This window comes from Abrus precatorius, unplaced genomic scaffold, assembly GCF_003935025.1.
Source record: "Abrus precatorius isolate BTA unplaced genomic scaffold, Abrus_2018 Scaffold8, whole genome shotgun sequence".
Lineage (NCBI taxonomy): Eukaryota > Viridiplantae > Streptophyta > Magnoliopsida > Fabales > Fabaceae > Abrus > Abrus precatorius.
Window position 1 is genome coordinate 18,337,598 of NW_020874428.1, and position 15,921 is coordinate 18,353,518.

At 29.9% G+C, this 15,921-nt stretch overlaps 2 protein-coding genes across 2 annotated transcripts; one reads left to right on the forward strand and one right to left on the reverse strand.

Moving 5' to 3' along the window:
- The first annotated feature begins 990 nt into the window (after positions 1-990).
- Positions 991-1,956, forward strand: LOC113874369. The gene has a single exon (XM_027512591.1). It carries the CDS (start codon positions 991-993, stop codon positions 1,954-1,956), a length of 966 nt encoding a protein of 321 aa, XP_027368392.1.
- Positions 1,957-13,759: 11,803 nt separating this feature from the next.
- Positions 13,760-15,294, reverse strand: LOC113874370 (probable polyamine transporter At3g13620). The gene has a single exon (XM_027512593.1). It carries the CDS (start codon positions 15,173-15,175, stop codon positions 13,760-13,762), a length of 1,416 nt encoding a protein of 471 aa, XP_027368394.1. The 5' UTR covers positions 15,176-15,294.
- Between the last annotated feature and the right edge of the window lie 627 nt (positions 15,295-15,921).

The window sequence follows — 15,921 nt, forward strand, 5'->3', positions numbered from 1 at the left end:
ATTCATTATAGATAAGGAATCCCTTAGGAAAGATTTCTACTCTGAGGATTGGAAACCTCAAAGAGAATGGTTCTTTCAGAATTACAAGGGTAAGAATAGATCTAATATCCAAAAGAAGTTTTATAAATTTCTCGAAAAAGTTGAGCAAAATATCCTATTTTTTTATTGGTTTCATGCTTATACTATTCAAAATAATATTGATTATCTCTGGCAAGAGGATGTTATTAGTACTTCCTCTGCTAATGTTATCTCTTGGCAGGTCAAAGATGGACAAATCGTTCAGAATGACCTGCCTCCTCCAACTCAATATCAGTTGCCAAACCTAAAGGACAAAGGAGATAATCCTGTTACTGCTACTCCTTTTAAGACCAAAAATCCTGATGAGTCTATTACTCTCATGATATCCAAGGCCTAATGGAACAGGCCAATTATACCAATAAGTATCTTCAAGTTTTAGGAGATAAAATCTCTGTTAATCCTGTTAAACCTAAAGAGGAAGAAACAATTTCTTCTTCTCAAACTCAATTAGAAAAACCTCTCTTCAAACCTTTCAAGATTAATGCCAAAGCAAAACAAAAAATCTTAGAGCTTAGGCAAAAAGAGAAATCCAAAGCTATTGAGGATAATTAGAATGAGCTAATCAGTAAGATTACTAGTATGCTCACGACTATCCCTGATACACCTCAAGCCTCTGAAGAGTCTAGCGCTAGAATTAAGACTAGGTCTCTCTCCAAAACTATTAATGTTATTTCTAAAGCTGATTCAGAACAATGTTCTGAAACATATTCTATTTTGGCAATTAACCCAGTTTATACAAAAAGTAAAAATTAGAAAACTTCCCCCAAGCTTTATTATAATAGAGCTTCGACACCTGATTTGATCTTAGAAGAAAGTCAAGATCATCTCATCCAAAGTTTTAATGCCAATGAAATTTATATTTGGAATATTGATGGACTTTCTGAATATAATATCATCTCCAAACTCTAACATATGTCTGTTGTTGCCATGGGTTACTTCACTAATAATAATTATGATGAAGAAACCATTATTTATATTCTTGTAGCTGGTTTTATAGGTCAGCTCAAAGTTTGGTGGGATAATTATCTTACTGAAACTGATAGAGAACATATTGTCTCTGCAGTAAAAATTGATGACAGGGGTAAAACCATTGTCAACAATAATGAGCAACTTCCTGATGCTGTTTACACTTTACTATATTGTATAGCTCAACATTTTCTTGAAGATCCTTCTTTATGGAAAGGAAGATCTGGGGAGTTGTTATCCAACCTTAGGTGTACCTACCTAGGTCACTACAAATTATACAAAGATACCTTTATGTCTAGAATTTACACTAGAGAAGATTGTAATCAACCTTTTTGGAAAGAAAAATTCCTTGATGGGTTACCCAAATCTTTCGGAGACCTTATTAGAAGTAAGTTTCGAAGTTATTCTATCAATGGTGAAATTCCTTATGAAAGTTTTAGTTATGGTCAGCTCAATGCTATTATTGTCAAAAATTCCATGAAAGTTTGTCTTGAAGACAAAATCCATAAACAACTTGCCAAAGAAAAATCCTTGAACAAGAAAGAGTTAGGTTCTTTTTGCGAGCAATTTGGTCTTCCTTCTTGCTCTATCAAAAAGAAGAAACAAACTCATAAGAAAGAGACTGATGAGTCTCACAAAAAACCTTACAAAAGAAAGTACAATAGAAAGCCTCTTAAAAAGCATAGGGAAGATGTCATCCCTAGCAATATCCCTAGAAAACTCAGAACAGGTGTAACATGTTACAACTATGGTAAACTCAGCCATATCAGTAAATATTGTAGGCTGAAGAAAAAAATTAATAATCTAAATCTTGATCCTTCGATGGAAGATCAAATTAATAATCTTCTCATTGAATCTTCTGATGAAGATTTTGCTAAAGATACTAATGAAGATATTAATCAGATTCAATAGGATGATCAAATTTCTTCCTCTGATAGTGATGAAATTCCTAAAATCAATGTTTTAACGAAAGAACAAGATCTTCTTTTTGAAGCTATTAATTTCATTTCTGATCACCAAGAAATAATTTTTTTAAAATAAATTTAAAGATGTTTTAGAAACAAAACAAAAACCAAAAGAAATCTTTAGTGCAAACAAATTTGATAGTACAAGTATTTTCAAAAAACTAGAAAATAGCTCTAGTACTAAACCTACTACTATTCAGGATCTTCAAATTGAGATTAATAACCTCAAGAAGGAGATTCATGAAATTAAAAACTAACAACAAATTTATCAAATTATTCTTTCGCAACTTGAGGATGATGATGATTTTGAAGTTGTTGAAGAAAAAATTTCTGAAAAGAATGATTCTGAGAAAAAAGATTCTCGTGAGTCAGAATAAATTTTTATGAATTTGATTAACAAGGTCAAAATTCAGAAATTTTACATTAAATCAGAATCATTATTGATGATTTTGTTCTTGATACTTTAGCACTTTTTGATACTGGTGCTGATTCAAACTGTATTTTTGAAGGTTTAATTCCTACTGAATACTTTGAAAAAACTTCTAAAAAACTTAGTACTGCAAGCGGTTCCAAGCTTAAGATTAATTATAAATTATCTAAAGCTATTATTGAAAACTAAGGGTTTAAAGTTGAAACAAACATTCTTCTTGTTAAACATTTAAAGAACGAAGTTTTTCTAGAAACTCTTTTTATTAGAGCTCTTTTCCCACTTCAAATTTCAAAAGAAGGAATTTCTACTTATCATTTAGGTAAGCAGATAATCTTTAAATTTTTCGGTAAACCTTTTATTAAAAATATTAATTTTATCCAGAATAAAATTAACCAAATTAATTTTCTGAAAGAAGAAGTTTCTTTTGCTAACATTGATAAGCAATTAAAGAATCCATCACTTCTGAAGAAGATTCAATCTCTTTTAGGACATATCTAATCTTCTATCTGTTCTTACCTTCTAAACGCATTTTGGAATAAGAAGAAACATATTGTAAATCTTCCATATGAGTCAGATTTTAAAGAAATCAAAATTCCTACTAAAGCGAGACCTATTTAGACGAATAAGGAACTCTTTTAATATTGTCAAAAAGAGATTAAAGACCTCTTATATAAGAGACTTATTAAGAAAAGTAAGAGTCTCTGGTCGTGCTCTACTTTTTATGTTAATAAACAGGAAAAATTAAAAAGAGGTACTCCTAGGCTAGTAATTAATTACAAGCCTCTCAACCAAGCCTTTCAGTGGATTAGATATCCTATTCTTAACAAAAAGGACCATCTTAATAGACTTAATTCTACTAAGATTTTTTCAAAATTTGATATGAAATCTAGATTTTGACAAATCTAAATTTGTGAAGAAGACAAATAAAAAACTGCCTTCACTGTTTCTTTTAGGCAATACTAATGAAATTTAATGCCCTTTGGTTTAAAAAATTCCTCTACTGAATTTCAGAAAATGATAAATGATATTTTCAATCCTTATTCCAAATTTTTTATTATCTATATTGATGATGTTTTAATCTTCTCGCATTCTATTGATCAACATTTTAAACATATAATTTTTTTTTATCAATGTTATCAAACAGAATGGTCTTGCTGTTTCAAAGTAAAAAATCAATCTGTTCCAAACAAATATCAGATTCCTTGGTCACAATATATATCAAGGAACTATTATTCCCATTAGCATATCTATTGAATTTGCTAATAAATTTCCTGACAGAATCTTTGATAAAACCCAGTTACAAAGATTTTTGGGATGTCTCAATTATGTAGGAGATTTTATTCCTCACCTCAATAATATCATTAAGCCCTTACATGATAGGCTTAAAAAGAATCCTTCTTCTTAGACTAATATTCATACCAATGTCGTCAAGGAAATTAAATCTAGAGTAAGAGAGATAAATTGCCTTTATCTCCCTATTCCTCAAGCTTTTAAAATTGTTGAAACTGATGCCTCTGAAGTTGGTTATGGTGGTATTCTCAAACAAAGAGTCAATTCCAATGAGCATATCATTGCATACACTTCTAAACATTGGAATTTTGCACAACAGAATTACTCAACTGTTAAAAAAGAAGTTTTAGCAATTGTTTTATGCATTTCAAAATTTCAATCAAACTTATTAAATCAAAAATTTCTCATCAGGGTAGACTGTAAACCTGCCAAAGAAATTTTACAAAAAGATGTTAAAAACCTTGCAGCAAAACAAATTTTTGCAAGATGACAAGCAATTTTAAGTGTATTTGATTTTTGACATAGAATATCTCAAAGGCGCTTCCAATTTCCTCCCTGACTATCTTACTCGTGAATTCTTACAGGATAAATAACATGCCTAGAAAAGCAATAGCCCTTTCTAGGGGAGGTACTGCCCATAAAGGAAGAGTCAGACTTGCTCTAACCCTCAACAGAAAATTAAAATTTGCTTCTGCAAATTTCAGTTCTAATTCTTCAGAGTCATTAACTCCGGCTGAGTCATCTACCCAGAATGCTATCCAGATTGTAGAGTCATCTACTCAGCAATCTGTGATTCCTAAAAAAGACTCATCCAATAAGGTTGATTCTTCACAAACCCAATCCAAAATATCCAAATAAACCAAGGCAGATTATGCTCTTCCCATTAGCACTCTTCTACCTGTCTAACAAGGAAGCTTGAATAGTTTACCTAAAAAATCTTGGGCAGATATTGCTTCAGAAGATGATATGAAAATAGATTTAGCTAGTCTAAACACTATAATCTAGTCTTTCAATCAATCCCAGAAGACAATTAGTCTTCCTGAAGAAACAAATAAAGCCATCAATATATCAAAAGAAAAGCAAAAAGCTCCAAATACAAACCACTCCAAATACAAACCACTATATAGCCAAAGGAAATTTTTTTTCAATTATTCAAATGAAACCTGAGTTCTGGGACAAACATCCTTATAAGGCCATAACTAAAGTGTTCCCTCCTGGATTTCAATTTAGCCCTTATGCTTCAAATAAAACTCGACAATTCTATGAATTTATCTTAATAGATTCGGATTCTGTCTCATTAAGCACTACAAAGATAAAAAAAGATCCATCTATTATAGCCCACTCAACAATTCAAATCCTTAAAGTCTTAACTCCACAGAGCTTTAGGAAGAACTTAAATTCATACAAATATATATATGAGTAAAGTGAGATAAGAAACCTTGTACATGTCTTCATCTCCTTTGTTATATTCAAGTGCTTCCTCTTGTCTCTCTCTTCAGCTTATAAAAATATATTTTTGCTAACGTTAATGTAAGCAAAAAAAAAAAAACACCCATGACGAGATTATTTGAAATGGAGCATGTTGTCTTGAGCATTTGGTAAACCATTGAGTATTATAGTGGCTCATTATGACTAATCCTTGGGTGGTTAGGCTATCAGGATGTTGCCAGAATTCATTCTGTAAAGATGTGTAAAATTTAGATTCTAATAAGTTTAAATTGCTCTATGATTTTAAATTGTAATTGTGTTATGATTGTGTTTTGTTTACATAAAATATGGAGAAATTGCAATTAGTATAGGATTTTAGCTATTGGTAAAGATAGAAAATCAATATCATGGAAGAAAATTCATGCACTACTTGTTGAGTTAGTTGTGGTTTACTATAATAAGACCAATATGATACCTCTCATAAACATTAGCATGTTTGATATATATTTCTCCAACTATAATTGCCTCAATTAAATTTGAGTTTTTTTTATTATCACTACAACATGCCCTTTAGCAACAGTGTTAGCTATCAAGATAAACCTGAATGCTTTATATTATCATAACGATGTACTTTCACATATGGGTAACATGTTCCAAATACAATTATGAGAAATTGAGAATCTTGAATTTATGTAGGTGTCCTCAAAATCAAGTTATTCTTTCTTCTTCTGTGACATTCAATGGAGCAATTAGAGCATTCTGATTTGTTTCTGCTTCATCCTTCTCTTAAGTGGAAGGTACGTGGGTAAGTCTTAACCTTATTCCTTCTCTGCTGCTATGTCCAACTATAATTGCCTCAATTAAATTTGAGTTTTTTTTATTATCACTACAACATGCCCTTTAGCAACAGTGTCAGCTATCAAGATAAACCTGAATGCTTTATATTATCATAACGATGTACTTTCACATATGGGTAACATGTTCCAAATACAATTATGAGAAATTGAGAATCTTGAATTTATGTAGGTGTCCTCAAAATCAAGTTATTCTTTCTTCTTCTGTGACATTCAATGGAGCAATTAGAGCATTCTGATTTGTTTCTGCTTCATCCTTCTCTTAAGTGGAAGGTACGTGGGTAAGTCTTAACCTTATTCCTTCTCTGCTGCTATGATTGTGAACTTGCAACTTCTCTGTTTCTCTTGTAATAGCCTTAAAGTGTAGAAAATCATGGTAAATATTACTATATACATGGATAAGAAATATTATGGTAGAGAATGTGATTAGAGAGAAGATGAATAGCTTGGTATGTTTATGCAGCCAATTAACAAACATCCATGAGATTCTTCATGTTCCTAATAAAAGTTGCAATTGAAAAGAAGTTATGCAAAAAAAATATATGCGAAGTTGGAATACTTTGTAATAATTTTTTAAGACTTACTAGTCAAATTTATATATAATGATACATGAATGTATGTATTACTTTAAATTTTATGTCGTAAAATAAGATATTAAATAATTTTAAATTTTACAAAGATAATTTATGTGATTAAAATTTTTAAGTTAATGATTAATTTTAAAATTAAAAATCAATAAAGTTTATTGAAAAATATAAAAATAGTTAAAATATACATTAAATTTTATTTCTTTAGTTTATTTTATTTGATATAATAATATATATTATTAATAAAATAATATATTATTAATAAAATAATATATAAAATCTTGATTTGCTAGATATGGATATTTTAACTAATGACTTCTTGACCTTGGTTCTTGCATATCAAGATTCTATTCGGATACTTGCTATTGAGGGTTGTGCAGCTCTTGGAAAATTATTGGAGCCTCAAGATTGTGTAACACATATTCTTTCTGTCATAGTTAATTATTCTCAGATATGTTGATCATTGGTAATATAAATTAGAAATATATGCATTTAATATCCTTTGACTTGTTGATTTACGGACATTTTATTTTAAATAATTTAAGTACTTTGATTGTTTTTTTTTTATTTTGATACTGAAATATTTTAAATTAATTTTGTGATAGTTATTGAAAAGTCATGCACAATCCTAGAAGTAAAAGATGGATGAATTATGATAGAGTTAGTAAAGAATATTTGGATGGAGTTGAAAATTTTTTAGATCACGCCTTTCATAAAAAATCTGAAGAAACAATTCAATGTCCATGTAAAAAAATGTGTTCTACATTACACAGTTAATCGGATAGAGGCATATGATCACCTTGTGGTTAATGGTATTATGTTATCATATAATACTTGATTTTGCCATGGAGAGTCCCTAAATGTGTCAAATTGTATTGAAGAGACTAATATTGAAGAGACTTCAAAGAGTGATGATATAGTTGGAATGATACATGATGCTTTTAGAGGCTATACCCAAGTCATGGATAATAAATTTAGTGAAAGTGATGATATGGAGCCAAACTTACAAGAAAATGCATCTCATCCAAAGGTGAAGTTTGAACAATTGATGAAATATTCTAATGAAGAATTATATCCAGGATGTATAAAATTTAGCAAATTGTCCTTTTTGTTGCATCTTTATCATATAAAACGATTGTTCAAATGGACAAATGAGTCTTTTAATGCTTTACTTGGACTATTGAAGGATGCATTGCCTAGAGGAGAAAAGTTACCCCCTTCTTATTATGAAACCAAAAAGATAGTTGAAGGATTGGGTTTAAAATATGAAAAGATTCATGCTTGTCCCTATGATTGTATGCTTTTTAGAAATGATTTAGCTGATATGAACATTAATAAATGTACAAAGTGTGGGGCTTCTAGATGGAAAAACAAAGAAAAAAAAAATTCCTGCCAAGGTTCTTAGATATTTTCCTCTAAAATCAAGGTTGCAAATATTATTCATGTCTTCAAAAACTTCTAAATTGATGAGATGGCATGATGAAGAGCATAATAAAGATGGAGTCTTACGACATCCTGCAGATTCTGAAGCTTAAAAAATTATTGACAACTATCACTTAGAATTTGCAAAAGATCCTCGCAATGTTCGCCTAGGATTATCTACCGATGGCTTTAATCCATTTGGTACAATGCAAAGTGTTTATAGTACATGGCCAATTATTTTAATACCATATAATCTTCCACCTTGGTTATGCATGAAACAAGATTTTTTTATTCTATCATTACTTATACCTAGAGCAAAAGGACCTGGGAATAACATTGATGTGTTTTTGGAACCTTTGATAGAAGAATTGAATGAATTATGGGATTTGGGAGTAGAAACCTATGATGCATTTACTAAGGAGAGTTTTCAAATGCGAGTTGCTCTCATGTGGACTATAAATGATTTTCTTGCATATGGTGCTTTATCTGGATGGTGCACATATAGCCAATTTGCTTGTCCTTCTTGTAATATAAACACTCATTCGATAAGCTTGCTCATGATAAAAAATATTGTTTTATGGGTCATCAACGTTTTTTTGAAGCTTGGACATAAATATCGAAATGATGTAAAGTATTTTGATGGAATGAAAGAATCAAGACCTGCACCTCATCCATTATCAAGGCCAATGGCTCTCCATCAAGTTATAAACATAAAGTTTACTCTTGGTAAAATGAGTCAAGTGAGTGGAGTGATGAAAAACACATGGAAGAAAAGAAGCAATTTTTTTAATTTGCCATATTGGGAGCATAATTTGATTCGTCATAATCTTGATGTAATGCACATAAAAAAAAATGTATGTGACAACTTGATTTATACATTGTTAGGTCTTGGTAAAAAGTCAAAAGATAACTTAGAAGCTCGGTTGGACTTGATGAACATGAACATAAGACCAAGTTTATGACCTCAACAACAAGTTAATGGAAGGACATACCTACCTCCCACCTATTTTACAATGTCTTCAGAAGAAAAAAAGTTATTCTATGAAGTATTGGAAAATACTAAATTTCCACATGGCTATGCATGTAATATCTCATGCTACATTGGATTTCTAATATCTAACGCTGCATCTAATATTTCCACATGGAAGTTATAGGGTTTCTAATAAAGCAAAGGTAATAAGTGTTCTATGTGAGATTTAGTGAAATTTACTAGTTGAAACATTGTTTTGGATTTAGTTTATTATAACCATAAGATGATGTTATGATGTTAATATGGGTTATCTTCAAAATATGTATACATAGAGTACTTTCATTGCAACACCATATCATATTAGAGGCTTATTACACTTTACTATAATGCTGTCATGATATAATATTAACTACTTTTTTTATTGTAATGATAGAAACGTAGTCAAGCAAATCGAGACAATATAGCAAAGCAAAAGATGCCTCACACTGGAGGATCCAAAAGCATTAGAACTTTGATGGATGAAAAGGTATTATTAAAAATTTACAAAATGTTATATACATATGTTTGTGGTAAGACTTTGATTAATTTAACTTGATTTATATTAGGCCAAAGATGGAATAAAGCCTACACAAGCAGAAATTTTCATCTTAACTCATAAAAAACTTAAAGATGATAGGCCATTAGATGAAGAGTATGCAAAAACAACAGTAAGATTTTTTTCTGAAATTTTATCTTTAATAAATTATATTTATATTATTTTGTAAATGAGCTTGAGTATGTTATGAATTGCAATGCTTGTTATACTTAAGAAATTATGCAAGAAAAGTTGAATAATGGTGAGACTTCATTGAATGAAAAAACTGCTGGAAGTGTTGCTTGGGAAGGAGATGTGTATTCCCAAGTGTTGGAAAATGAAAGAAGCGACTATGTTCGTGGTTTGGGACTTGGTCCAACTTCTTCTTTGCTATGGAGTAGTAAATCTTCCTTAAAAAATATTATCTAGGATAATACATCTAATGAAGCTATCCAAATGTTAGAATAAGACATAAAAGAACTAAAGGAAAAACATGATGCTGAAATAAGTTTGATGAAACAAAATCAAGACAAGTTATTATCAGAGTTGTTTTTCATGAGACAAGCTATGGGTAAGTTTTTTACTACTGAGTTACCTGGATCTCAAAATTGTAATAGAAGCTCGTTTAGACATGTAAGATTCTCAAATTAAGCTTTTAAACTTTATTTTTTCTTAAAATGTGTTACTATAAGTTTATTTTCTCATAACATAATATTTTCTAGATGCTTGATGCTTATAGTGGCCTTGAACAAGTAGGATAAACACTTCACTCACATGGTGTTGATGAAAAGTGTGCACTTTCTCATGGTATTATATTTTTATTTTTATATGTTAATATAATGCTCATTCTTGTAGTTTTTATGTTTTTCATATATTTACCACTATAATTATAGAATTATTTTTATTAATTTGCAATTTTCTGTGGTATTTGTGTTATGTGTAGCAACTTTTAAAAAGTTAAATGGTGAAAGAGGTGGAGATTTAGAAGCTTTATGTCATATTTCAGTTCGATAAGTATTTTATTTACATATCATATTATATATTACATGCTACTATTTCATTATGTGCCATCTTCCTCTCCTTCTCCTTCTTTTACCCAAATGCAATGCTTTTCATGTTATTATGTCATTATATTCAGTTAGGTTTAGCCATTGGTTGTTTTTTTTTTTTATAAAATATTTTCTTGTTAAGGAATTGAGGTTAACTTTGGCAGTTGAAAATTTTCAGACTCTTATGGTGGTGATGTTGTTGTTATTATTATTATTATTATTATTATCACAAAAGTCTGTGTTATTATTTATTCTTGTTATTTTATTTATTTATTTTTTCACTGGATGTTCGAGTTTTATGGATGATTGATAAAATATATAATAATGGAGAAAAAGAAAGGTTTGGATCTCATTCGGGACATCTCTTTTCTCCTTGTTTTGTAGTCGTTAAGGATGTTTTTGTTATTCTAAAGCAACAACATGGTGGTTGCTAGTGATTAGTTATCTGTGTGTCTCACTTATTCTCTAAAACTTATTATTACACTTTGCATTATTAATATTATTATTACTATTTTTTAACCTTTTGATCTTAGTTGAATTTGGGACTCTGCAGAATAAAAATTGACACTGAACTTTCAATGACCTAAAGAGTTAAACAACTAAATTTAGTCATATCATTGGTGATTGGAACTTTTGAACTTGAGGAAGATGGCCTACATTATGGAATTTTAGACTTCTCTTATACTGCTTGTTCTATGTTGTTAAGAGACATAGTTTATAATTGTTTTGACAATTGAAAGATTAGAAAACTCTGAATAACAATGCGAAAGAAAATGATAGTTGCTTGATACAAACTTTTTACTTTGATATTACATTGGGAATTATTCAAAGTAGATGATAGCATTGCTTTCATATTACGTGTTTAGATCTTGGAGCATTTTAATTTTATTTGATATTTGAGTTATGTTTGTTTAGAGCAGGCTATCTATATGTCTTATGTGCTTGCTATATTGTTTTTTGGGATTTAAAATCTATGGCGTAAGTGCTATATGACTAACTTTTCAGCTTTAATCAAATTAAGCATGTTTAATTTTTAGTAATCAAATTATTAATATTTAAAAGATTATAAATTATTAATAAAAATAAATTTAAATTTTTAGCAGCAATAATAAAAGCTAATAAATGAATAAAAAAATAAATTTTAAAGTTAATTTTAGTAACCATTTAAATTATCATTAATATTTGTCATTATAAATTATAATTTTTAACGACAATAAATTAAATTTTTACTAACATTCTTTACCATGGTCACTAAAATTTTTACCAACATTAAATATAACGGCAAATAATTTTTTGTCAGTAAAATTTTTAATGACTATTTTTATTGCCACTAAAAACTATAAAAATTGTTATTAAAAATTATTTTTATTGTAGTGATCACATGGCAGCAGATTATGTTACTATCAATTGTTATTTTATTAACATTAGTTGTGTCGCTATTTCTTAAGTTGACACTGCTAATAGAAAATAAAATTTAATATGTATATTGATAGTATATTTTTTGACACTTTATTACTCCAACCTTAGGCAGCATCAATCACCCTGTTTCTCCATTCACCCCATCTAAAAAGAAAAAATAAAATAAAATTACTGTGCATTCACTGCATTGTACAAAGAATGTCAAAACTTTGAAGCGCTTTTTGGTAATTTTCGTTTAGACAAATTGCGTGCTGAAAGTTTATGTAACAGCTAAGTTTGGTAATTTCAATCTCCTTCTAGAATATATAAAGAATGCATGGAGTAGGAAAAGAATAAGATTGATAGGGGAAATAATGAACATAACTCTTTTCAACTAAATGTAGAGAGTCTAAATGATAATTTTAGTTTGTATGATTGATGTCTAAACACTTTCTCTTGAAGTCAAACAATATCCTTTTGGTCTGATATTAGAATGCGAAACAAATATACGATATTCTATATATTTAAAAGGTGTACTGAGTTAGAAATTGAAAACATTTACTTGGAAATTGTGGGCAAGAGAATATTTCGGTTTTACTTTGTTTTCTTAATGACAGAAGTTGTGGAGTTAAAAGGTGAAAAGTTATCAATTTCTTATTTCATTGTACTAGAGTTTGAATAGATATTATGATTAGATTTAATGCATGGATGAGTTTTTCTTTTACACGATTAACTCTACTCTCTTGGCCAATGCTATGCGGAAAAAACCTTCAAACTGGAAATGGAAGTGTGATTGTAAAGTCACTGGTATTTGATGGCTGAGTATAACGATATTATTAATGTATTAAAAGGACACAACTTTCAACCATAGAAAATTAGAAACTGTTACTTTTGTTACACGTTATAACTACATAATAAATTAGGACAGATATCCACAAAATGATATCGATGTTTTTAAGGATGATAGCTTTATCCGTACATGAATGTGATTATATTTTTTATCCATTAAGAATAAAAAAAATACTTGATTATGCGCCTCTCTCTCTCTCTCTCTCTATATATATATATATATATATATATATATATATATATATAAATTTAATTCATATAAAATATTTGTTTATAATTTATTTCTATTGAAAGATGTAATTTTTTAAATGAGTGTAAAAAATAAATTTTATCTTTATTTATTATCATATATGATTCAGATTAAAACATTTAAAGTTATCTGAGTTTTTAAAATTTTAAATTTTAATATAAAATTGGTTAATTCATTTATCAGATTATATATATTAAATTTTACATGATTTAGACATTTGTAAATATTATTTAAGATTTGATATTTATTTATATTTAAAATATATTACTAGTTGAAATAAAATAAGATAATTAAATATTTAATAATTTTATTTTTAAAATTATAAAATTAACTTAATAAATTTTTTTAAGTAATATAAATATTTAAGTATGGCAAACTCATATATATATATATATATATATAGTTTATTATTAATTTTTTGTATTAATTAATATAAAAATAACATTCATTTTAATTAAAAAATAGTGCAAAATTCTTTATAACTATATTGCTATAAAATTAAACAAAAATATAATAAATTGATAGATAGACACGTAGGCAGTGATTAATTGCCATTTGATTGATTGCTATGTACTTAGCAGTTGTCATGAATTGATAACTCAAAAACCACTGCAGTGTACAATGAAGAGATCAACAAATTCTGATTAAATCATAACATACCCCTTTGAAAGTCATCTCCATTTTCTGCTTCCTCACTTGCAATGCTGAACTCCACCCATTTCCTTTTCTTGCAGAGCTTTAGAAAGAAGAAAAAGCCTATGCCAGCTACGGTCATCACCCCACTGATCAAATAAACAGTTTTTGTAGCTATAGCCATTATCAAAATCAGAAAACTAGAGGGTACCAAACACATCATCACCAGCAATGGCAGATTCAAAGGAACCCTGTAAGGCCTCTTCATCGTGGGTGACTTCCATCTCAACCAAAGAAACGATGCAAATTCCAACAACATACCCAACCCATACAAAAAATTCGCTGAGGAAATGATGTCTTTAAGGTTCATGTAAGAAACTCCAATAGTTATCAAAGTAGACACCAAAATACCTAACCAAGGTGTATTGAACCATTTTGACCGAACCCCAAAAAACTTAGGCAAAATCCCTATCTCAGCCATACCCAAGAGCTGGTAAGCATTGCTACTTAATTGTGCTTCATATAGTCCAATTGTAGACAACACTGCCCCGATTTCAATCCAAATTTTCAACCATTTTCCTGCAATAATCTCTGCCGCTTGCGCATGGAACCCACTTTCCCATTCTCTCTGGTCCACAGAAACAGATCCAATGACAGCAAAGAGTGGAATCAAGTAAGAGACACAAGTGAAAATCACAGCAATGAGAAGAGCCAAAGGAAAAGTTTTCTGGAGGCTGTCAACTTCTCCTGCTAAAGTACTAACGTTGTCCCAAAAATTTAAGTTCCAAAAAAGGGTATTGAAGAACAAGTTCCAATCTTTCTTTACACCCTTTTGGCCCAAAATAACCCATCTATGCGGATGAATCTTTGGGATAGCAATAAGAGACATTAATATAAAGGGACAGAAAGAAACAATAGCGAGGAACACAGCAACATAACCAACAATAGTAAGACCAGTGTAATTGAGAAAAGAAAGAGCCAAAGTTGAACACAGAATTGCCACATAACGTGGCCAACCGGATTCTAGAAGAGGGAACATTTTCTTGACATAGTCGATGCAGAGAACAGGGAAAGATGCCATATTGATGACACTGCCGAGCATTTTCCACGTGCCCATAAGAGAGCCCCAGAATGGGCCGAAAGCCCGTTCGGCCCATATGACAAAACCGCCGTTACCAGGAATGGCGGTGGTTAACTCGGCGGTTATGAGGGCTTCAGGGACACTCCATGCAAAAGGGAATATGAGGAAGCCAAGAATGGCTAAAAGGGGACCCACAGCTTGAACCGCTGGTTCTTCGCCGTAAGGACCACCCGCAACTTCGAAATAGATCAGGAATATTAAAGGGATGAGGGTAAGCTTCTTCGTGTTTGTGGTGGTGGTCGCGGCGGCGGTGGCGGTTATGGTAGCCGCTGAAAGGTCTTCTTTTGTCATGAGTGATTACTGCTTTGTTTATTGAATGGTTGGTTTTAAAAAGGAGCAGCAGATAGGATCGTTGCGAACTAGAGAAGCTCATGCAGCTGCATGGATTTGGTTTTAAGTGAAAACAAAGATTAGACTGGAAAGCCCATGTTAAGGTAAGATTTTATTGTTTAAATACAGCTTCTCCTCTATATTCACATTTATTCTTTTTACATCCATTTCTATTTTTTTCTACCATATATATCAGTATTTACTTATTACATCTTCCATTTATTAATTAATTATTTTATCAATCTCTTCTTCTACCTGTTTGACACTCAATCAATCACTTAATACAATAGATAACTAAGTAGAGTGGCCTGTTTTAAAAGAAAAACTAAATAAATAAAGTTTACACATTTCTTGTCGCAGCTAGCTACTTTTCTATGAATAGTAACAGGCAAATAATAATAATAATTTAGTTCGATGGAAGGAGATAAATCATAATAATTTAGTTTGTTATTTGACACCCAGTATCAAGCACGAAAACGACAGCGTTGATATTAACTTGTTTATGGTGGCCACATGAGTGAGAGAACACTATCAGATAATTAAATTACAGTTGATAATTAACATAGCATAATATTTAAAATTTAACAGAAAAATAATCTATTTTCTATCACGTAAAAAATTATCTTTTCAAAACATAAAAAAATAATTACTAACTCTCTTAAATACAAGAGAATATACTAATTAAGAAGATTTTACCAAAAAAAAAA